The sequence below is a fragment of the Pleurodeles waltl genome, chromosome 11, assembly GCF_031143425.1.
Source record: "Pleurodeles waltl isolate 20211129_DDA chromosome 11, aPleWal1.hap1.20221129, whole genome shotgun sequence".
Lineage (NCBI taxonomy): Eukaryota > Metazoa > Chordata > Amphibia > Caudata > Salamandridae > Pleurodeles > Pleurodeles waltl.
In genome coordinates this window covers 920,202,054-920,227,292 of record NC_090450.1, presented here as the reverse complement: position 1 = coordinate 920,227,292, position 25,239 = coordinate 920,202,054, and the positions used below count along the sequence as shown (strand labels likewise).

The window sequence follows — 25,239 nt, the reverse complement described above, 5'->3', positions numbered from 1 at the left end:
TACTATTGGGCTAGGTCAAATTCAAACCAACATCTTTAGGTTGTAAGGTTATTTTGCCCATCACCAACTGCTGAAGTCCCTGAATCCCACCAAGACCCAAATTGTAAACTTTGAGAGCATTTGAAGTGGTGCTGATCAAAGAGTAGCAATTAATCAGGATGTTAACTTCATCAGATGCAAATGCCTAAAGACCCCAGCATTGGTGGTTGTAAATTCAATATGCTTGAAAGCAAATGATTTGGGGATTTATGGGCTGGGGCTGCTTCACATTGATAAGATTGTGATGCTTAAAGACCAGCGTTATACATTGTTTTAAATAATTTCAGATCGCAGAGCTCCGGGGTGAAAATGCCTCAGCTAAATCTTTGCAGTCTGTCGTTGAATCACTGGAGTCTGATAAGATGAAGTTGCAGAAAAAGGTGCAGAGCTTGGAGCAGGAACTTAATGAACTTAAGCGACAGCTTTACAATGTAACAAATTCCTCAGGTAAACAGAATGTTTTTTTGATATCGCACTTAACCAGCTAAAGTGAACTCAGAAAATTGTTGATGGTTTTATGTTCTGAAATGGTCATTTAAGGAAACACAGTAATAGTTCATGTTTGCATCATGTGGGTTTGAGGGACAAGGCGCTTAAACTTTTGAAGTCTTTTCTTACAAATAGATGGACCACAGTTAGCTGTGGTGATTTTAAATCTAGACCTTATCTTCTGTCATGTGGGATTCCGCAGGGATCTTCCCTCAGCCCCACATTTTTTAATGTGTATGTAGCGCCTTTGGCTAGTCTAATTCGTACTTTTGGTTTCATTCCATCTTCCTATGCTGATGGCTCCCAGCTTATTATTCCTATTAATCAGCCATGGGAGGAGGATGCAGATCGGTTCAGTAATAGTATGGTGGAAGTGAGTAAATGGATGAAGACTAATTGGCTAAAAATGAATGCCACCAAAACTGAAGTTTTATGTTTTGGACCTGGAAAGAATTTATGGAACTCACGGTGGTGGCCCTCTGAATGTGGTAACTGTCCTGTGCCCACTACTGTTACTAGAAACCTAGGCATCTTGTTCGACGAACATCTGTCTTTTAAAAAACAGATTAATCATGTGGTAAACATCAGTTTATGGTCAATTAAAATGCTCAGAAAAATCTTCCCCTATCTGTTACATGAATGGAGAGTATCTGCTATCCTGGCATTGGTAATGTCCAAGATAGACTACTGTAATGCACTGTTCCTTAATCTGGATAAGGGGCTGATAAAAAGACTCCAATTAGTTCAGAATTCCGCTGTCAGAGCGGTTCTTAATCTTCCACGATGTATATCAGTTAGAGAAAGTCTCAGGACATTGGTTACAAGTAGCGCAGCGTATCCAGTTTAAGTCGCTTTGTCTTAGTTTTAAGGCAGTTCATGGAATAGGACCACAGTACCTGACTTCCAGACTCCTCCTGCATGTACCTAAAAGAAGCTTGAGGTCTTCCCAAGCTCACTTGATTCAGGTCCCTCGCACACATAAAGCCAAATGGGGAGACAAAGCTTTTACAGTAGCTGCAGCCAGAGGATGGAACTTTCTCCCACAGAATATTAGGCAAGAATCAGGTTATATGAAATTTAGGAAAATGGTGAAAACTTGGCTCTTTCCTCGTAAATTTTTTGGTACATCAAGATCAGGGTCTTTGATTCGGTTCGTTTCAGTTTCTTCTATTCGATGTTTCTATCTTCATTATTTCTGTTATTTTGCTTATCCTCTGTCTATTTTTTACTACGTGCTTTCTTCCCAGTGCTTCGATGCTCTTTGAGTAGGAACGCGCTTTATAAATCTCGAATTACATTACATTACATTACATGTTGAATACAACAGCGGTTTCACTTCAAGAAGGCAAGCTGTCATGCACACGACCAACTATTGTACTGTGCCGATACTGAGAATGGCACTTGTAGTAGTAATACTGAGCACGAAAGACAACCATACCCAGGGTCGGTAATAAATCATTTTCCTCTGAAAGCATGTATTCAGAATCATTCAAGACAGAGAGCACTAAAATCAGAAATAAAATGTGATTGGTTAAATAAATTTAAAATGGGGTAACCTGTGAAGGATCCCACCCACTCTCAGAATTCACCACATCATCTCTGATAGACAATAATAAGACATAGGATGCTAAAGATCTAACATTTGCTATGCAACTAATATTTTTCTATCATAGAATGTATTTTAATGTTCATAAATCATGAATGTAGGGACTGAAAAGTTCCCTGCATGGTGATAGATGTGCCTAAGCTGCATGCATATCGGTAGCCCTGGTAGTGATTTTTGGTCATGAGGGAAACGGATCAGGTGTGTGCGCGCCATGCCCTAGGCTTGTCTCATGGTAATGCAGCCTTCTTAGACTGAGAGGGGAGCACCAGTGCTACCCTCAGAGAGGTCACGGGTTGCTGCCCTTACTGGGTGGTGGCAGCATAACCATTTTATGTTTTATAGTGAGCAGTAGTGTGAACAGGCTGTGTGTGTTTGAGAAAACGGGACTGCAAAGGGTAGGAAGGGTGAGGACTGCAACCCCCAGTCAGATTTGTATTGCTGACATTCCTGAGAGATGGAATTGGGAACACATGCTGAAGGGTCCGGAGCAGAACATCAAAGGTCTCTTTGATTCCAGGAAGTTACTGGCCCATGGGGACTGCGCTCATTGTCAAGGTTGGCACTGTGGACTAGGGAATCTTGATGGAGAGGAAGGCTCAGGCCTTTAAACCTTTACAAGGCATATTTCAGTGGAGGCTGACAGCCAAGTGTAATCCCGGGTTATTACCTTTGACTGTGTGGCGGTTCAGTCAGAATTGGAGCCACTCGTGCTGTGGCAGACTGTCCTTTGACAACGGACAGTGCAGAAGAGCGAGCACTTCAAAGGAGCCTACACCTTTAGCCTTAATTTTGAAGGAAATAGTAAATAACCTTTGTGTCTGGATTTGGACTAGAAAAGCGGGAGCATGAGTCCCACACTCAACAGCACTTTTCAACGGTAGAGAAGATAGCTGCGACTTCTAGCTGCTGGCACTAAGGTCTGCTAGCCTACCTGTTTAGTTAGGGTCCATCACCTAGAACGTCAAGACCACTTGCCCTGGGCTGGAGCACCAGCCTTCTTCCTATCAAGACCAGTGGATGCTGTAAAGATTTGGAGAGTGTCTGGAGGGAGGATGTCTCAGCGAGGAACATGCTGAGTGGATCTCCAGTTTGAGACTCTTGGTCCTGTTGAGACAAGTCTGTGCCAGGAGGGAGCCACTGTGAAGTAAGGACATCACCTTTGTGCAGAACCAGTCACCCCTCCCCAATATGCTATTGGGGGCCACTGAGAAGTAATGACTGTTGTCCTTGGGCAGAACCATTTGGCAAGCTCTGCATGCCAGGTGGGGGCCACGATGAAGTAAAAGTTGTCTCACTAGTGCAGAGCCAGCCAGGGAGCCCCATGTGCCAGTTTGGGACCAGTGTGAAATAAAGGCCGTTGCCCTTGTACAGAGCCAGTCGGAGAACCTGTAAGCCCGGAGGGGGCCCACCATGAGGTAAGAGCTACCATCCTTGAAAGGAGAAAGGGTGATCCCCATGCACCAGGATGGGGACCACCATGAAGGCAAGGCCACCCCCTGGATCATTGTGCCCAGGCTGCTATGAGGAACACTTATCAAATGTCAGGAGCTGCAGAGGAGGATGTACGACTCTAACGTTAGCCGTCTAGAGACTAACGGAGGGTCAACGCATCATTGGGAAGAGACTAAACGAGGTGCAGAACCTCATCATCAGGAGACAAGAGTCCGCAGGGAAGTGCCCTGGTCCCCCTGCACTTGCCAGCAGACATCAGGTAAGATAGTTTGAGACCGTAGGCCTGTTGAGGACTTACAAGAACTTTGCACGTAGCACTGTTGAAGTTTACTATTAAGAGCAAACTTGGACTTTGTTGCACGGGCTCTAGTGTAGCACGCATCTCAGTCATTTCTAGTATCAAATGAGGAATAACCAACATTACTAGTAAGGTATGGAGAGACTCCACTATACAGCTCAGGATGATGCTAGCTTGCCGACCTTACAAGACTGTGGTTGTTATTTACTGCACTGCATCTCTCCTTTGTATACTTATGTTAAAACACAGATTTTTCATAAAAGCAAGTATTTGGATAATTACCTTATTGTGGCTAATGTTTCTGCTTTGAACTTTGCGCCTGTTTGTGCCTCACACCTATCTCCCCCTTGAAAAGCCTAGGATTGCTCAACCCGTGCTACTGCTGTGTCAAGTCCTGGAAGGTGTAGTACTTTAGTTACTCAGGACCCACAGTAGGATGGGCCTTGGAACATCAGAAGTAAAAGACCTCAACCCTTGCTGCCCTGTGAAAGGGGGTCTGGTGACAAATATCTTGAATTTATGGGTGAGATGCTAGATTAGCTTTTGAAAGGAAATAGCAGAAAAATCATGTAAACAAATGCTTATCTTAATACAACATTTTCTATGTTTAAGGATTCAGTGAAATTAAAAAACGAAACCGAACAAAGTAAGAAGACTAGGAAGCCTTTTTTGGCTGTGGGTTGGTTAAAGCTTGAGCTGCCTCCCAGAACCTTTATCATAAATACATAAATATAAACATAACACCACATTGAATAAGATCTCTGAATCGACAGCAATTGCTGCAGCAAAGCTCTGGGCCTAGTTGGCATCCCTTACATTGTAATTAAAGCTAATAAGTATTTTTACACATATGCGCTACAAGGGAGTTGCCCACAGTTGAAGAGGAACTGTTATCTACCCCTTCTATACAAAGCATGGTAGCCCTAAAGATCTGCAGTCTCTAAGGCTTAATTCACTTTTGAATTGCACTTTTCAAGTCTTTGCAATGGTTGTACTGAAGGGACAGGGGAACTAAGTACAATCTGTCAACTTCATTGCTTTGGAACCAGTCGGTTCTTAGTACTATACATCATATTTTGCCTTGTGCACCTAAATTCTATTCTGAAGGAACTGTATTTGCGTGTTTTGTGGATATCCATGTACGTTTTAAGTGTGTGGACCACAAATTACTGGTGAAGAAGCTTCATTGCTTTGGAATACCAGCTGGGGTGTTGGCTGTTATTCAGTGTCTGCATAGTAAAACATAGTTCTAGTACAGCTAGACCCTTTGGGAAATGGTTATGAGAAAATTTAAAATAAAAATTGCTTAAAACAGGGTTGTATTTTAGTCACACTAGTTTTAGCAGATCTGCTCATAATTATCAATAAAGTCAAAAGAAAACCTCCAGGGATTGCCGGACTCCCTGTTAATATATTACTGTATGATGATGAGTAGGTCATAATAGACCTAATTGTTCTCCAGTGCCACTTAAACGCCTTAGCAGGCTGTTGTAGCTGGAAAATGTCAATATATGTGACCACAACTCAAATCTTGCATTTTGGTTAATAATAATGCTTTACCCATGTGTGCTCAGCAGTGAAAGGCTATATAAAGCAACAAGTTATAAATATCTAGGTCTCAGATTTGATTCCACTCTTAAGTGGACTGAGCACTGTTCATTACAAGGAACCCCTTAATTACCACCAAGGAGTTGTGCTTTTTCAATCTGCGATCTCTGACAAAAATCTCACAAGTAATATTATATGAAGCAGTCGCCTTAATCACCAAATCTAATATTAATTTCAACAAATTAGACAACAACTTATAAAAAAAAAAAGCTATTAGGTACGCCAAAGTCTATTTCAGTAGAGTCTTTGATTTGAGCTTGAAGTCATAATACTTCATCTGGAAGCGTAATCATTAAGAGTTAAGTTTACTAACAAGCTGTCCTACAGTGGGGCTCATTCAATTGCTCAACTTAATTGGAATGATTTGCTTAAATCTGAAAGGGAGAAGTATAAGAAAATAAGGTTATACCTATTTGAGCTGTTTACCAAATAAGATATACCTTTTTTAATTCAGAGAACTCCTGTAAATCACTTCATGTTGCTAAAAATAGTAAGCGAGGGCAGATTTGATATTTTACCTGACAATACTTCAACCGAAAAAATCTTTAACGTCCTTGGTTTGAAACATAACTTTCCATGGGTATCAGGCTATATGTTGCATCCATATACTCCATTATTTTGTTAATGTGGTTGAAGAAATAGAAATATCCTAACAAACCTGAAAGACTAACATGCATCTTACTGAAAAGAAAAACAGATCTGTTAAGTCACACAATTTTGCTCTGCCGATTGTTTTGACAACAACATAAAAACACCTTAGAACAACTGTTTATTGATAACAATGATTATGAAGTTGGCATAAGTGTTGCATTTACTTTGTAGGTGTGTCACTTTTACAGCGTGCATGGATGTTGGAAATTTTACCAAGACTATTAAGGCAAAATGATTTTCATTGCTCACAACTGGATGCTGTTAGGCTGTATATGTTACAGTGACATATGTCTCTCAATAAACTAGGGGGGAGGGGGTGGAGCCAGCTACCATACCCTGAGGATGTGGCGGAGTGAGCTCCTTACCGGACGCGATCCCCAGGCTACTAGCAGCCGGTGCTCCTCCTGCTCACCCTGTAGACGCACCCTCATGTTGCCTTGGAGCCCCCGGATGTCCTTCAGACCGCCTAGTGAGGCAGGAGGACATCGGTGCAGAGTCGCAAGCAGCACTCTGCAGGTTCAAGATGGCGGCCCGCATTGTTCACAGAGGCCCCGAAACCACCTGACACAACCTTGCCACAGCTGAGCCGCACACCTTCCTCACCCAAACGGAGTACTGCCTGATCCTGGGTCCCAGTGGGGCCACCTAACTCACTGGGGATCTACCCACTACGTTGCATGGTGAAAGAGCCCATTCAGGTGAACATACCACTACAGCCAAGATGCTGCCCGACTCCTCTATTTGGTTGCGGCCCTCCTGGTGGAACTCCAACAGAAGTTCGTTTGAGAGCTGGATGGTATTCTACTAACGTTATATTTGGGTACCTCACAACGCTGTGTGGCACTGCAGAAACTGCACTTCCCAGCAGCTGCACCTGATTTTAAACTTTACTATCTAGCGGCAGAGCTGCAGTGGGTTTATTTGTGGGACAGTATAGGTCATTAAGAATGTAGCCTACCCTCCAAAGAATTTTTGACTATTGTTTTGATGGAACCTGTGCCCACTTCAGTATATGAATGTATTGATTAGAACAACATGATTCGTATGAGTTAGGGTACTACAGAGGACGTGCACTAAATTAACATATACATGCAAGGTGTTATTTTTAGCTGCCCAGCGTTGGTGGCGAGTGGGGGGGTTGGTCAGGGCTTCGCCGATGGACGGAGGCAGGCATCCATATAATGGGTGACTTATTTGTGGGGAACGAGGATTGTCCTTTCCAGTGGGACACATTTTGCTTCACGGTGTTCTTTTGCATGGAGTGCGCGAGTCGTGGGGCCAAAGTATTGTGGGACTGCCAGAACACTAATGCTTGTGTTACTTTCTCATCACTGGACAGATGAGGATGATCACATTGCTATACAGGGCGCAGTTGAAGGCGCAGCTGGACCTGACAGTCACCGTTGCACGCATGCCGCCCAGCCTCTGTGTGGCCAAGGGTGTGAGAGCCACTGACCTCGTGGATCAGGGAGCCAGCGGTCTGGCCAGTATGCCCCCCGTGGCAGCCTCTATGCATTTCTAGTCTTACTCCCAATTAAAGTGGGGGTCCCTATCCATGTACTTTGCAGGGGGCCCCCCCCTCAAGTTTAGTTACACCACTGCCATGGAGGTGGCAGTTAGAGGTAGGATCCACCATCACCTTCTCTGCTGGCAATCCATCACATCTAACAGGTGGATATTCCAGATAGTTTGAAAGGGCTACTCCCTCCCCTTCAAGACTACCCCTCCATCCATGTCACCACCCTTCGACCAGATAACAGGGTCACTTATCCCTCCTCCACGAGGAAGTTACATCCACCTCGGCCAAAGGAGCTGTAAACAGGGTTCCTGAGCCAGAAGTAGGTTGTGGTTGCTATTACTGCTACTTTGTGGTACCCAAAATAGAATGGGCCTCCACACTATCCTAGATCTTTGATCCCTCAGTCTCTTCCTCAAAAAGGAGAAGTTCAGAATGCTCACTCTGGCTCAGGTTTTATCTGCCCTGGACCTAGGGGACTGTATAGAAACGTTGGACTTGCAGGACGCATATTTCCATATTCTCGTCCTGTCTGCCTTTAGACATTACTTGTGGTTCATGGTAGGCAGCGAGCAATTTCAGTTCACCGTGCTCCCCTTTGACCTTACCTAGGTGATGGCGGTGGTTGCAGCTCATCTGCGCAGATCAGGGGTTTCAGTCTTCCCCTATCTCGACGACTGGCTGTTGAAGGCGGGCTCGCCCTCGGCTGTCATCTCCCACCTCCAGACTAGGGTGGACCTCTTGCATTTGCTGGGGTTCACTATAAATGTGCTGAAGTCACACTGAACTCCCTCTCAGGTGCTCCCTTTCATCTGAGCTGTTCTGCACACAGTTTCAGGCTTATCCTCCTGAGCGGGGAGTCCAGGATATTCAGACTATGATACCGATGTTTCAGCCTCTATCCTGGATTTCGGTGAGAATAATTCTTAGGCTTCTCGGCCTTAGGGCCTCCTTCATCCTGCTGGTGACACATGCTAGATGGCCTACGCGGCCTCTGCAGTGGGACCTGATGTTACAGTGGGCATAGCATCAGGGGAATCTCCCAGACTAGGTCCAGATCTCGGAGGGAACTGTGCAAGATTTCCCTCTCCCTTCCCCAACCAGATCTGGCAGTAGTCACAGATGTCTCACTCCTGGGATGAGGCACCCACCTGGGAGATGTGGCGATCAGAGGCATCTGGCCTCCGACAAAGTCCGGACACCACATCAAACCTGTTGGAGCTCTGTGCGATACGGCTAGCATTTAACACATTTCTTCCCTCTGTCAAGGGGAAGATCGTGCAGGTGTTCACGGACAACACCACCATTATGTGGTACTGCAGGCCAAGGTAGGGTTGTGGACCCTTTGTCAGGAGACTCTGCGCGTCTGGATTTGGCTGGAACAGCAGGGTATATACCTGGTGGCTCAACATCTGGCGGGCTCTCTGAATGCCAGAGTAGATGTACTCAGCCAAAAATGTCTACTGGATCACAAATGGCAACTCGAAGGTGTGGCGCAAGGTCTCTTTCACAGTGGGGAGAACATTGGTTAAATCTATTCCCCTCCGCAGTGAACGTGCAATGTCAGCAGTTTTGCTTGTTGGAGTTTCCAATTGTATACGCCTGTCGCTGGAAGAAATTTGCTAAGGTTGCCTGATCAACCTTCTTTGTTTACATCTCTTATTGTTAATAGGTTCTTTAAAGACCTTACACATCTCTTTCCTCTAACCTCATTCATTATGCTGCAATGGGATTTGAATTTGGTTTCGACCTTTCTGATGTGCGGTCCTTTCGAGCATCTCCATAATTGTCCTCTCAGGCTTTTCACTTTGAAAAGCCTTCCTTGTGACCATAACATCTGCCTGCAGGGTGAATGAGCTGCAGACATGGTCATCTAAACCGCCCTACCTTTCCATCTATCCTGACAAAGTGGTGCTCCGAACTAGGGCCTCCTTTTTGCCCTTTCATGTAGGCCAATCCATCACCTTGCCTACTTTTTACGCACCCTCCCATCCTTCTAAGAAAGAGAAGAGACTTCACAACCTGGACCCAAAAAGAGCATTGGCGTTCTACCTTGATTGTACAGAAGAGTTTCGGGTGGATGATCAGCTCTTTGTCGTTTATGTGGGTGCGAAGAAAGGTTGGGCAGTACAGAAGTGGACCATCGCCAAATGGGTCTACTCTGCATTAAGATCTGCTACGCACTCGGCAAAAAGCAACCTGAGGGCTTGCATGCTTATTCTACGTGAGATACAACTGTGACTACTGCGTTAGCATACGGAGTTCCAGTCTTTGATATCTGTCAGACAGCAACGTGGGCATCTTTACACATGTTTACTAAACACTACTGCCCAGACAGTCAGGTCCGTGGGACGGGTACTTTGCCCGTTCGGTCCTGCTCGACTTTCTAGTATTGTCTTGGTTTGCAGACATATCTCCGGGAATGGTATTGCATTGGTATCTATTCAAAGGTAAGGAATCTACAACTAGAAGTTGTTGTGTGGGCTCTCCTTATCCTAAAGAGGCTGCAGGATTTGGATGGCAGCATCACCTGAATTGTGGGGAACTGAGTCTAATTCCACACCATGTGACAACTGTCGTCCTAATCCATTTCTGGACAACTGGCAGTGAATTGTGGCAACTGGGCGCATGACATAATGACTTTTTAGAGAAATTGTGGTGGATCAGATCTCATCCTTTTCTCTTAGTTACATTAGTCTCACACATGCAAAGACAAACAGAGGCAGAAAAAGGTTCAATAAGATTTATTGAATCAACTGCATCTTAGATAAAATGGCATGAAATGCGATAATGAGAATGATGAAATATACTAGAAGCAAAATGGTGACAAGGAAAGTGAAACACAGGAAAAGTCCTACCACACTGTCACTATGCACACTATATGCGATTCCTACATAAGCTGTGTTAGAGTACAGCAGGATAAGCCCTAATCCGTCCTTCAGGATTCCCCCCTGGGAAGACATCATCCCCAATACCTGAATTTGACATTAGCAAAGAAGCCTGTTGTCTATAGAGACACCATCCCCAAGTAGGGCCAAGGAACCAGTAGTTTCAGCAAGCAGCTGTAACAAAGTCAGCCAGCATGCGGTTGTGGTCATCTGGCAGGAACCTCCCTCAAACGTCCATGGGACAGGGAAAATGTTTTATAATAAAATAACAGACGTTCTGAGAAATGTGCCTACGTAAAGATACTTATGTTTCTGTGAACGTTAGAGACGGTGTACCACTTGTGCCAACAATCCTATCTTGCTGCAGTGTTGAGGAAAGCACGTCGTGAAAAGAATATTGTGCTAAGAACTGTAATGCTATGCTAGGGAAAAGAACAATTAGATAAAGAAAAGAAAACACCACCATGAATGTCGCCGATTCTAAAATAATAATAAATGTTACTAGGCTAAAGGACACAAGCAGCAGGCCCAGTTGTTAAAATAACGTGCCCAAAGATATCACTAAAATGGCTATACAACAAAGTCTGTATCAGATGAACAAGTTACTTACCTTCAGTATCTCCTTATCTGGTAAAGACATTCTAGTTTCAGATTTCTTATTGACCAGCCCATCCTCCCTGCCATGTGAACTGATTTCTAGGGACAGGAACTCCTCCCCCCACCCCCCAATAAGGGTCTTAGTTTTGACATACCAGTAGTCTGTTCTTCTTGGCAGTACGTGTTTGGCGTGGAAAGTCGTGAAAAGAAACTGATGTCAGCGTGCCGGGGTGGTAACTATACAGGACCTGCAACGTTATATATGGTGTGGACTCTTTATATTATCCTGTCGACACATTATGTAAATTGCAGTAACACAACAAGTGTAACGATAAATTGCTGTAATAATGTGTGGATATATTCAACTAAATGCAAACAATGATAAACTAATAAACAGATTAAAAAATATATATATATATGGTGTGGACGATGTCGATGACAGATGGGGAGCCCATCAACCCCACCTAACGGCATGCAGGAGTACTGCTCAGAAAATTCTCTGGATCCGGTCTGACCCCTGGGGGGAGAGTTCAAAGGTAAGGAATCTGCAACTAGAATATATCTCTACCAGATAAGTTGGTACCGAAGGTAAGTAACTTGTTCATGAGGAAAATAACATAATTCTCCAGCCACTGCGAGGCACACTGCACCCTAGCCTGTAATTTCTAAGGCTGGGGAATAGCAGTGCAGCCTCCCTCTCCCTTTCTTTCTCCCCCACCCCACAGACAGACAGTCATGACAGCAGTAAAAAAAATAGCCTCTTCTCCCCGTATAAATATGTAGATTTGCACTCAATCTAAGATGATTACTTTAGTCTTGCATGTCATGAAGATGACATAGCAGTCTAAGTAACTGCTCTAACACCATCCCAAATATGAAAGTCCTGCCTTGTAAATGTTTACTGGCACAAATGGCCGACAGAAGTAATTCTTTTACTTGAAATGTGTATAGTGCCACAGTTAATTTTTTTTTATTTGACTGCGCGATAAGAGAAATCAAAAGAGGGTCTTCTGATATATGTAAACAAATAAAATTAAACATCACAGACTAATCAATTATAGTCCTGTAATGCACTTTAGAAGTAATGGACTATTTCCTTACATTTGGCTGCCAAAATGAACAACTAGAACAGCATTGTTTCTTGCATTCAGGTGGAAGGACAGAATTAGTGTAGGTCTGTCACTACTATGTGTTTCTGATGCCTGAAGTAACATGCAGCAAGTTTGTCTTTTTGTCTCAAGACAAATGAAGAAACACAGGCCAGAGTGCAACGAGATACCACCAGCCAGATAGAATATTTGACCCACGCTGCCCACAGTGAAACTAGAATCACCTGGAGCATAAAAACGGCGCAAGAAAATGTTACTGTTGCACGCTGAACAGAAAATGGAATCTATCAGTCAGCTGCTGTGGTTGCAAAACTGCTTTCTCAAGATGGTGGTTTAATGCTTAGGTTCTTCTCAGCACATTCTAGTGAGTACCATCTGCAAGAAGCAATCATCCGACAGAGTTCTACTTTGATTGTACAGAAGAGTTTCGGGTGGATGATCAGCTCTTTGTCGTTTATGTGGGTGCGAAGAAAGGTTGGGCAGTACAGAAGTGGACCATCTCCAAATGGGTCTACTCTGCATTAAGATCTGCTACGCACTCGTCAAAAAGCAACCCAAGGGCTTGCATGCTTATTCTACGTGAGATACAACTGTGACAACTGCGTTAGCACACGGAGTTCCAGTCTTTGATATCTGTCAAACAGCAACGTGGGCATCTTTACACATGTTTACTAAACACTACTGCCCAGACAGTCAGGTCCGTGGGACGGGTACTTTGCCCGTTCGGTCCTGCTCTACTTTCTAGTATTGTCTTGGTTTGCAGACATATCTCCGGGAATGGTATTGCATGGGTATCTAGTCAAAGGTAAGGAATCTACAACTAGAAGTTGTTGTGTGGGCTCTCCTTATCCTAAAGAGGCTGCAGGATTTGGATGGCAGCATCACCTGAATTGTGGGGAACTGAGTCCAATTCCACACCATGTGACAACTGTCGTCCTAATCCATTTCTGGACAACTGGCAGTGAATTGTAGCAACTGGGCGCATGACATAATGACTTTTTAGAGAAATCGTGGTGGATCAGATCTCATCCTTTTCTCTTAGTTACATTAGTCTCACACATGCAAAGACAAACAGAGGCAGAAAAAGGTTCAATAAGATTTATTGAATCAACTGCATCTTAGATAAAATGGCATGAAATGCGATAATGAGAATGATGAAATATACTAGAAGCAAAATGGTGACAAGGAAAGTGAAACACAGGAAAAGTCCTACCACACTGTCACTATGCACACTATATGCGATTTCTACATAAGCTGTGATAGAGTACTGCAGGATAAGCCCTAATCCGCCCTTCAGGATTCCCCCCTGGGAAGACATCATCCCCCATACCTAAATTTGACATTAGCAAAGCAGCAGATTCCTTAGCTTGGAATTCTCCCCAGGTGCCAGACTGGATCTGGAAAAAAAATGTTTCAGCAGTATGTCTGCGCCTCGGTAGAGGGTGTCGTGCGACTCTGTACTGACGTCGTCCACCGGATATGACGTCGACAGAGTCCATATAATCCCTTCTCCAACGTGCTGATGTCATTTTTTTATTTTCCGTGCTGCAGTGTGGATCCGGAGAAGCAATTCCTCCCGCCACTTTTTGGCCTCCTTTTTCAACGGTTTTCCGTTGGTTGGAACAGTGGGTATGCCTTCTGGCTTTAGGCCTTGTGGGTCCTGTGCTGAACAGATGTTGTTCAAAGAACCCCATTCTGTCTGTATGTGGTGCTTAGGCACCAACCACGACTCAGAGGATTGAGATGCCTGTCAACATCTGAAGCTGAAAGCGTTGAGGGAGCGGTGGATGAAGCTCCTGGCAGCGCAGTTGTCACAGTCTTCCCAGGACTCCTGTAGACGTCAGAGTCCTTCTCCATCCAAGGTCCGTCTGTGCGAATATTCCAGTGGCCGTTCACATGTGGCTCCATCGGCGTTTCAAGGTAAGCATCGTCCGCGGTCGAAGTCGCGCCATCCTCCGACTTCACCACCTTCACGCGGCTCTTCTCATTCTTCTGAGGAAGAGTCCATGCAGAAGTCTGCCCCGTGCTTTCCTGTTTTTCCTGACGCCATGGTGACTCTGGCCCAGATGCAGGACCATTACACATCCCTGCACATCATTTTTGGGCCTACCCCTTCCCCTGGAGTGCCTTTGGGCCCCAGTGAGGTGGAGGGTGCCCTGACAGGATCTTCACCGGCGGGTTCGCCCTCTGTGCCTGTTGGGCCTCCCGATTCCGTCTCTGGAGTCGTTTTGGTGCCAGTGCACAGCCTTCTATGGCTTCCACCTCCCGTGCCTGACTCTTCCCTTCCAGCTCCATTGTCAGCATTGTGTTCTGCTTTGCCGGGTCCGGGGTGGTGATGCGGTCAACTTCGATGGTAGTCTCACCGAATTCGACCGACACACCTTCCGATATTGTGGTCTCACCCTCTCGACTTCTGTCGAAATTGATCTTGACGCCGGGAGGAGCGCCAATGGAGTCAGCTATCTCTGATTCTTGCCCTTTGTCTTCTGAAGCCCATCCTGCAGTTCCCCAATTGGAGGGGCATGGTTTGGATTATCGACCTCCCCTCTCTGACACCATTCCAAATACACAATCAGATTGGTTATTTGAATTGGGCAACGCTAGTGGCCTGGACTCCACCCCCTGGATTGGCTACAGAGGCAAGCTCTGCTCTAGCGGGTATGTTTAAAACATGTTTTGGAGGTGTTGGATTTACAGATTTCTACTAGACCCTTTACTTGTTGTCCTACATTCTGATAAGCCTTCTGTAGAGCATGACCTTCCTTATTGTGAGACTTTTTATAATATCCTCTTGGGGGCTTGGGCCCAGCCGGAATCTGGCCCTCCTGTAGAACACTCTATTTCACATAGACACTGACCACTCCCAGAGGGATCCATCTTGCCTCCGTCGGCATCCGACTATTCAAAGCTTTTTGGTGCAAGCTGCTTTAGCTGCACAGAGTCTTACTCATGTCCCTCCAGAGCAAGAGGCAGGGCAGCTTGACGCTTCTGGTAGGTGTTTTTTTTGCTTCATCTAGCTCTGCCCTTCACTATCAACACTTCTTGTGTTCTTGCTCGCTTCTTCGACTTCTTGTGGGACTCTGTGGAGCGTATTTTGCCTTCTCTTCCAGAGGAGGCTTGGAATATTCTGGTTCCCTTAGTACAGATGGTCTGCAAGCTGCCAAGCTTATTATCAGATGTGGTGTGGATACCACCAATTCTGTTGGAAGGGTTGTGGTCTCTTCAATGGCTCTGAGTCAGCGGGCATGGTTGTGGCCCTCCAATTTTTTGGAGGATGTGCAGGCAACTTTACTTGTCATGCCTTTTTGATGGCACATCACGTTTTGGTGCACATGCCGACTCAGCTTTACGCCAATTTAGTGGTACAGGATCTCACTTTATATAGGTTTCCTTCCATTGTTCAGGGGCGATTTCTATTCCCCTGTTGCTTTTCTTTCCGCCTCTAGGGGTAGAATGCTTTTTTCCTTCCAGTACGACACCCGGTGTGGTGGGCCTGCTTGCTGCAGTTTCTTTTCTTATTATTATGTTCACTCTGACTAGCACCCAAGTTGGTTTTCCTTAGTTTGCAGGTATTGTGTTTCTTTTTCCACTGTCTTGGACAGGTTCCATTATTTCTTTGTGACCCTGTTTTGGTCTGATACCTCTTAAAGGTTTTGTTTTATTATCCCTGCTAATGGGTTTGTCACTTAAGAGACTGCTCTCTACAGGGTACTTCTGAGAGTCATTTTCACTTCCCATCTCTGCGGGTCAGTTGGTGTAGGCTTTTAGCCATATTTCTACATTTAATTATACCTTACCGGGAACTTGTTAGGTGCTTCTTTTGGGAGTAGTTACTATATAGTTCCTTCTATAAGTAAGGAATCTCTGGGAACAACCTATGTTTTTAGGAATGTCCTTTCCCACTGGAGCAGTGGGATAAGGCGATTCTGCTTTCAAATCCATGTTCTAGGTCCCCTGGGGGGTTTGGTACATCTTCGATTCTCAGCATCCCTAGTTCTGTCTTTATTATGTACGACCATACTCAGCTTTTTACATGCAGGGGGCACATTCTGTTATCCTTATAGTGCACTGGTTTCTATCCCTTATTATGCTTTTCTCATGAACTGCTATATCCCCTTTGTGCACTGACCCACATGCTTTCTGTCTCGCCATGTGCCACAGTCATCTTTTTCTTCTTTATGGTCGTAGTCCTCCTTCTGACTTTTCTGACCGATCCTGGATGCAGTTCACTTATTGTTTGTGTGTGTATAATATATATGTGTGTATATGTGTGTGTGTATATATATATATAATATGTATATGTATGTATATCAGCACTCTCCTCCTTCTTCAAAGAAGATCGGCACTCCAAGGCGACTAAATGAATAATGTTTATTTGACAATTTCCACAGGGACGTGTTTTGGCATCTCTGCCTTCATCAACCTGTTAAGCGCCATGTTTGTTTACAATTGATAGCATCACATGATCGCATCGACAATGTGTTCACAATCGAACAACATTTCTATTTTAATAAAAAATGGCAGCATTTGATTATATATATGATTTTAAATGTATGCTGTATATTAATTGCAATTTTATTATTTTTACAAAATCCTCACTCGTACAAATGTCCCAAAAAAACATAATGACGAGGATAACTACACAATTTAACCATCAGCTGATCTGTGCAAATCAGTTTCTTTAATATTGCTCAATTGAGCTTTGTCTCTCAATAATTGCAATCAACAAATTGGATGAATGCACTAGAATATGACTGTTATCTTTTCGCAAAACATCCAAACACATGATTATCAGAACAGATATAAATATAGCCTGTTGTGAGTTCTATTATTCTATGAGTCTATACAAATCAGTTATGTAATTCTTCACTCCTATTCAGTCCATTCGGTTCCTTAGTGTGAAGAGCTATTATATATCTTGATTCCAAAATCCTCAGCTTCTTCTCTCTATCTCCTCCTCTTACATCCTTTGATATTCCATCAATTACACTATATTTTAGATCCCTTGCATCCCCACCATGTAGCTCATGAATATGTCTTGCAACTGGATAGGTATCATCTCTATTCTGGACAGCCCGTAAATGTTGTAAATATGTTTATGAACTTGTAACTTAGTACTTCCTATATATATTTTAGGGCAGCTACACTTCAAATGCTCTCTACTATTTTTGCCCCAGTGGGCTCACTTAATTACACTAAATTATTGCACCCAACAGACCATCTAAAATTAAGATTAAAATATATCATTGTTTCTTATACAAAATACTAAACATTTTGTTATAAATCAATTTTAACTTTTTAGGTGTATATGTAATTCTTCACTCCTAATCAGTCCATTCGGTTCCTTGATGTCAAGGGCTATTATATATCACGATTCCAAAATCCTCAGCTTCTTCTCTCTATTTCCTCCTCTTGCATCCGTTGATATTCTATCAATTACATTATATTTGAGATCCCTTGCATCCCCACCATGTAGCTCATGAATATGTCTTGCAACTGGATAGGTATCATCTCTATTCTGGACAGCTTGTAAATGTTGTAAAATACGTATATGAACTTGTAACTTAGTAATTCCTATATATATTTTAAGGCAGCTACATTTCGAGGTATGTATTACTTAGTCACTGATTTAATCCCCTGATCTTATGCACAGTTCTACCTCTTATCTCAGCTGTTAACTGACATTTCCACCATTTTTGCATGCCTTACATTTCAAACATTTGAAGAAGCCATCTTTCTGATTCAACCAGGCTTTACTCTTTTCACTCTGTCTGATATCACTTCTCACTAATACATCTCTCACGGATTTTCCTCTACGATAAGTAGTGGATTTTTCTTAATATCCCCTCCTATATTAGGATCACTCTTCAACATGTGCCAATGTTTCCGCGATATCATTCTTACCTGTGTATGTGCAGTATTATAGGTAGTTATAAAAAATAATTTTGCTGTTTATCTCATTTTCTCTTCTTATCTGCTTGTGTATTAAACAGTATACTATCACTTGAACAGTGACCTACCTTTCTACTAGCATCTGCTAATGTCATACTAGAGTATCCTCACTCTCTTAATCTGTGTTTCCGGCATTTAGAGTGTAGAATTCGAGTCCTAGCACTTGCTTAATCCTTTCTATGATGGATGCACAAAGACAGTTATGTCTCCTCCTTCTGTTGGGCATTTAATCCTCTCTAACTAAATATTTTTTGTTGCTTAGAGCTGTAGACCACTGGTGTAGACACTTGAACCTTGCAGATTCCTGCAGGTGCAGTGTTCGAATCCCATTCTAAAAGTCGACGCCAACTATACCTTACACGTCAGGATATTTTTTTATTTGGTCCACATTTGAACTGCTTTTTTTTTTTTTACACAGGTTTTGTCCCTCCAAGATTATGCCCTTTGTCCCTTGGGTCCTTTCTTTCAGCGACTTTTTTCTATTTACTAGTCTTATCATTGCTATTAACTTGGCCTTTCTGTGGTTGGTGTCTTCTCCTGTGGCAATTCTTTTTGCCAGGTGTTAACCTTGTTTCATATACCGCAAGGTTTCTATTGTTTTCTGTCAGCAAATTGTTCTACCGGACTCTTTTAGATTTTTAATCTGCTAGCATTGGTTTTTCTGCTTGGCCGGCTTTTATCTTCTTTAAGGGGTGTGATTTTTCTCTCTCCCCTCTTTTTTTGTTGCTACTGTGTTGCTGTTTACTCAGCCTTTTCATTCTATATTTCTATATATTATGTGTGTGTGTGTATATATATATATATATATATATATTTCTCTATATTTATGTATATCTATATATGTGTCTAGCTAGGCTCCAATCATATCTATAGATACATATACACGAACACATCCATGTCATTACATCTATATATGTGCATGTGGTTGTTTCAGCATATATCTATTCAAATCTCCTCTTTTCTCCATCACATGTCGTACATATGCCACGACTTTCGTGTCGCCTGTCGACCCCTTCTATGTGTATTAGTTCTGTTACACCTCTCCACAGGTTCTCCTTTTGTTTTCCTGGAGGTGTGCATTCTGTGTTTCAAGTAACTCTTCCTACCAACGTTGAGTTTTCTGCTTGTTGTTGGTTTTGCCTATGCATCCTGGTTGAGGCAGCATGCATGCATTGCTCCTCCTCTTTTCTTGTCCTCTGTGGATCCCCTTAGTTAGATGTTACGTCCAAATTATCTCAGTGACTGTCGCGGTGGTCTTGCATCTTAGTCCTCAGCTCTTCATCAATACCGCTCCTACCTTAGGCCCATACATGTTTATTTCATATTTCTTGTTCAGTACCAACAGATTCATTTTTCATTGCCATGTGCTCCTCTCTCCATGGTGTGCCATGTCTTCTTAACATGTTCTGTGGGTCTTTCCACTGCTCTTCTGGTGAGACGAATATTCTTTCTCACCTTTATCTCTCTTGTGACTGGTCTTTTCTGCCTTCAGTTAGACCTGTTGCTTATGTGAGACTTGGTTAGGATATGTTCTCAGACCCTCCTCCTGGCTTGATATTGCTTTGGCATCTAATTCTAAGGTAAGAATCTGAGACTAGTTGTCTCTATCAGATGAACAAGTTACTTACCTTAGGAAACGTCTTATCTGTTAGAGACATAGACTAGCCACAGATTCCTTACTGGCCCACCCATGGGTACTATCTTACCAAGCATTTCGATTTAGTAGTTGTAAATCAAATATACATATTTCTCTCTTGTTGGCACACTGTTCCATTGCCAGTTTCTATGGTGGCTCTGCGTTGTTGCACAGAATTCTAGTCCCAGACGAAACTGACGTCAGCGCGTCGGATGAGGGATTATATGGACTCTGTCAACGTCATATCCAGTGGACAATGTTGATACGGGGTCGCACAGTGCCCTCTACCCACATGCAGAGGTACTGCTGATTTTTTTTATTCTGGATCCAGTGTGGTGCCTGGGTAGCATTTTAAGGTGAGGAATCTGCGGCTAGTCTGTCTCTACCAGATAAGGCGTTACCAAAGGTAAGTAACTTATCCAATAATGCATATTGGACACCAGGAAGGCAGTATACTAGAGGGAGGCAAAGGAGGTTCATTCTAACAGAGAAAAATATGCTATGGTGGACCGTGACAAGAAACACTACATTCTCCCTTTGTTGAATTTGTGGTGTGTCACACTAAGTGTACAAGATGTACCTGAATCTGTAAAGTTTTTCCTCTTCAAGAGGAGAAGCATGCACTGCAGGACAGTTCACATACTGCTTGATAGTCCTTCTGCAACATTTAACAGCTGTTTCTCCATGATTGGTCAAGGTTAACTTAGAACAAAACAGATGATAGAGCTTTCTTCAGTAGGACTGTAGGACTCATTTAAATATACATATTTCTCCTTAAGCAGCCTGATAAATTAATACAGTGCCTATTCTCTTCTGTGGCATGAATCAGTATACCATCTTTATACAATCCAAAGTACAGACATTGCAACAGAATACATTCACCTACTATAGCTCAGACCTTTAAGCTTTGTAAATGCTTAAACCTTTTATTTAGAACATAAAGTGCAGAAAATTGAGCCAGATAGGCATCCTCATTTGTTCTGCTCTGTGAAGCTTTATTTCTGAAAACTTTGTAGTGCCTTATGGCAATATTTGTTGATTCTAAATTTTGGTTGAAAAATACTTTTTTCCATTGACTGACATATGTTGATATTTTCCACCTTCTCTAATTCACTGTGGAGGAAGGCTTGAATGTCGTAAGGATGAATTATGACATCTGTTGTGTCGTACCTTTTGGGGATGTTAAGGATACAGAGAAAACTTTCCTGCTGGCCTCCCAAGTATGAAAGAAGAGTGATGGGTGCTTTGCTTTAATTAATCTCAGCCACTGGTAAATACTCAGGATTGCATCCAAGTCCGTTGTTACTTTGTCAATCATGCCACCTCAGCTTGAGCCCAGCCATATGCAAACTGGTTTTTTACCCTGCTTCAGTAGGTTCAGTCCAGCCCAAACTGCTGGAACAGGTCCTCCCTGACCCAGAACACAAGCAAACGAAGATGGGTTTTGCCCTTTTTGGGGCTCAGCGGTCAGCTGTTGCTTGGTTCCAATGGCACAATAAGCATGGGATCCTCGTCTAGGCACACCCATTGCACTTAGGGTGTGACACTGAAGTATATAAAAAGCGATCTATGGAGTGCTTGAAAGAGCATTGTTAACTTGGTTTGAGGTACAGATCTACAGACACTATGACCTCCACCTCAGAAAACACTGATATCAATTGTTATGCCTCCATAAAGTCCCTCACCATTACAACCTTTGGCATGGATGGCCTTGTTGGTGATTTGCTCGACGTGGGCTCTCACTTTGAAGCTCACGGTGTTGGACAAAATTCCAGTGTCAGTGTCAAGGCACATGTGACACCAGTGGCAGATCCATCACCATTGAGACCATGCTTGACATAGGGGACAACCCATGCACATTCAGCCCAGGATGCGCCACAGCCTATTGCAGAAATGAAAAAGTCAAAGGAACCTCCCACACCAGTCCCATGCTGGTCTGTGGCCATTATTAAGATTAAATACATATATGCCTCTTAAAGCAGCAGGACATAAAAGCATCACCATCCTAGTCCAGGATTACCCCCTTTCCCCAGGTCAAGGAACAGCATACCCACACCTCACTTATCTAAAACTGGTTGAAAAACTCCCTCATAGATACACCAGCTCATTTTTGGAACAGTATAGCTATATAGCTATTTTTGTATGCCCCTAGATTATTAATTGAATATATGACTAACTGACAACATTCAGTGATGTTACAATCTAAGCAGTTCTCCTCTAGATTCATTTGTTGTATCAGTGGCCCATAGAGGTATTCAACATTGAATAGCAACTTCTGCATCTCCAGAGAAAGACAGCAGCTGGATGAACATCATAGGAAAGACCATTCTTCCAGCTCAACTTACCATGCTCAGAATTGCTCACTCTTTGGCTTTGCCAGATCACTTTGCAAGATACTTATGAAATTCCCAAGAACTGTTCTCCGTTATGAAACAAGACTATAGGGACCGTTTTAAGAAAACTGCGGTGATTTTTAGATCAGAATATCTGTGTTCCTTATATCCAACACCTTGCTAGCAGAAACCACAAGATAAGAGGAAAAACTTCTTACAACAAAGGCAAAAACACTACACCATTTACAAAGAGGCACTGATAACTTGTATGCAGTGGCTTACATGTCTGTACAATAGCTTTATTCCTATGCCCCATTTTCAATTACCATGTCTTCAAATAGTCCTCACTGCCCAGCCAACCTCTTCACCTTGATCTTTTACTTGAGAAGGTCTAATGTGAGAGCAAGTTGTACACAAAGATCAAGGCTCCTCCCCCCAAAAGGACAAAAAGAACAGGTCCTGGTGCTGAGAAAAAGGGACCCAAGGGAGAAGTTGAGACACATCTTACACATCAAAGCTTCAAATATAAAGATATACAATTGGAAGTGTAATGGACGTGTAGCAGATGGCTGTTCATCTACACCAGAATAACTGTATGTAAACAACAGACTTCAAAGAGGTATCTATATTGATGTTTAAGGTCATGGTGACCACTGCCAGTAAAAGGTACTTCAGCCCAGTCTGAAGTCTGCTCCGTGCTTCTTATCTTAGGACATGGTAGTGTCTTACCTTACCTGTGCTTGGATGACTGGCCCCTGAAGGTGTGCATACCAGCGAGGCACACACACGTTTGCTCCTGTCCAAGCTTCTACAAAATCCGGTGCCCCAGATAAATCACAATAAATGGACTTCTGTTCTAAGCCAGATAGTTGAGTATCTGGGGATTACATTAGGCACATCATACTTATCCATCAGAAATGTTGGTTACACCAGAAAAGTCTCCACCACTTCTAGGATCATTGACATTATCTGTTCCTCGTGTGTGGTAGGTTTTACAAAGGCCCTGTGGTGTAAGTCAATACAGAATTCCAAGACATTTTCCATAGTCCTCGTTTATGGAAACTGACACATTCACAAGAATCCATGCTTTAGTTGAGTAATTTGTTTGGTGAAAATGTCTTTCTAATCCTCTACCACCATTTACCGTTTTGGTTCAGATACAATTACCACCAGTTGTCTGGCAAACATCAAAAGCTCCCCAACTCTAGTCTTTTTCTGTAAAAGCAGTCAGATCCTTAGTTTATTGTTAATGGCAGTGGTAAGAATAGAGCAACCATGTTTGCTCCAAACTTATGCAAACAACGTTATTAGTTTTGCAGTGGTCAAGAAAATGCAACCAACGTTTTTTTTTCTTGTGGTTGCATTAGGATAAATGAACAATATATATTTTACACTCTGATTTCATTGTTTTAGACAAAATGGGTTTTACTCAATTTCTAGTAGGATTATTCTGCAGTTCTATCACAGAGCATTAATAGACCTTCCTCTGTACATAAGCATGTTGTGTGCAGTGTGAGCTGTCTACGTTTGCTGTGCATATTTTAATTCTATGACTCTGTTAGGCCTATTATGAGTGGTTTGGTATCTGGCCCGACATTATATTCTCCCTTCTTGATACTGTGGTCAGGCATGATTTCAGGAAGAAGAGGGATAACCGCTGATTATGGGCTCAGGGGGAATAACATGCAGGAGTCTGAATGAAAATCTCATAATTTGCTGTGTTCTCGTGTTAATTTTAATCCCAACAAGGCCTTTAAATCCTATACCAGCACAATGGAGAGGAACGGGGCACTCGTAATGAGGCCAGTGCACTCACTTTTTGGGGACCTTTTCCGCAGCAGATATTGACCAAAAGCAATAGAGTATAAAAACACGTAAATATGAAAGGGGGAACAGAAAGACAGAAAAACAGCCACAAATGGAGAATGCAGGGACTGGTAAGAGAGAGCTAAAGGGGCAGCAGTGCCTGGAAGCGGATTAAAGAGGCATGAGGTGAATTTGAGACTACGCAGCCTCGCTATTTTAATAGTGCCCACCAGCCAGCTGTAGGCTTCTGAGCACATCTTTGGGCACCAGCACCTATTCTTTTACAAACTAGAACTGAATGGGCCCCTCTTAGTTAGGATATGAGCTGCTAACTGCACATCTCTATTTTTCTGATATTTCATGTCTGCAACTCGTGGACTAACTTCCAGTATTACCAAGTTAGTATGTGCACTGTAAATAGAACCGTTTGATGCATAGCAGGCATGCAAGTCTGTTCTGCATTTGTGGGCAGCTTTAAAATGTGTGCATAATACGTTCTGTGTTTTCTTTGAAAACTCTGTGCACAATTATAAAAATACACCCACTCATATATATATATATGTTCGATGGCATGTGTAGCTGCAGATACACATGCTGTGCACAGTCCGCCATCTGGTGTTGGGCTCAGGGTGTTACAAGTTGTTTTTCTTCGAAGAAGTCTTTTCGAGTCACGAGACCGAGGGACTCCTCCCATTTCGATTCCATTGCGCATGGGCGTCGACTCCATCTTAGATTGGTTTTTTTCCGCCATCGGGTTCGGACGTGTTCCTTTTCGCTCCGTGTTTCGGGTCGGAAAGTTAGTTAGAATCTCGGAAAAAATCGTCGGTATTGTTTGCGTTCGGTATCGGGTTAGTTAGAACAAATCGACACCGAATTTTGAAGAGCTCCGGTGGCCCTTTGGGGTTTTTTTGATCCCCCGTCGGGGCCTGGTCGGCCCGGCCACGTGCGACTTCAAGGCTGATGGAACGGACCCCATTCCGCTTCTGCCCAAAATGCCATAACAAGTATCCGTATACGGATCAGCATCTGGTCTGTAACTTGTGCTTGTCCCCCGAGCACAAGGAGGATACTTGTGAAGCCTGTCGAGCGTTTCGGTCGAGGAAGACGCTGAGAGACCGAAGAGCCAGGAGACTACAAATGGCGTCCACGCCGACAGGTCAAGAACGTTTCGAGGAGGAAGAAGAAGCTTTCTCCGTCCACGAGTCGGATTCTGAATAACTCGACGCCGAAGAAACACCCCAAACCGTGAGTAAGACGTC

General features: G+C 43.3%; 1 protein-coding gene across 14 annotated transcripts in view; it reads left to right on the top strand.

The window, feature by feature from the left end:
- Positions 1-25,239, top strand: part of CLIP1 (CAP-Gly domain containing linker protein 1) — a 543,241-nt gene that overhangs the window by 476,575 nt on the left and 41,427 nt on the right. For all 14 annotated transcript variants that reach the window (XM_069214950.1, XM_069214948.1, XM_069214943.1 and 11 more), the window contains one exon: positions 327-486. In XM_069214950.1, coding sequence (XP_069071051.1) covers positions 327-486 — 160 coding nt within the window. The remainder of the gene's footprint in view (positions 1-326; positions 487-25,239) is intronic.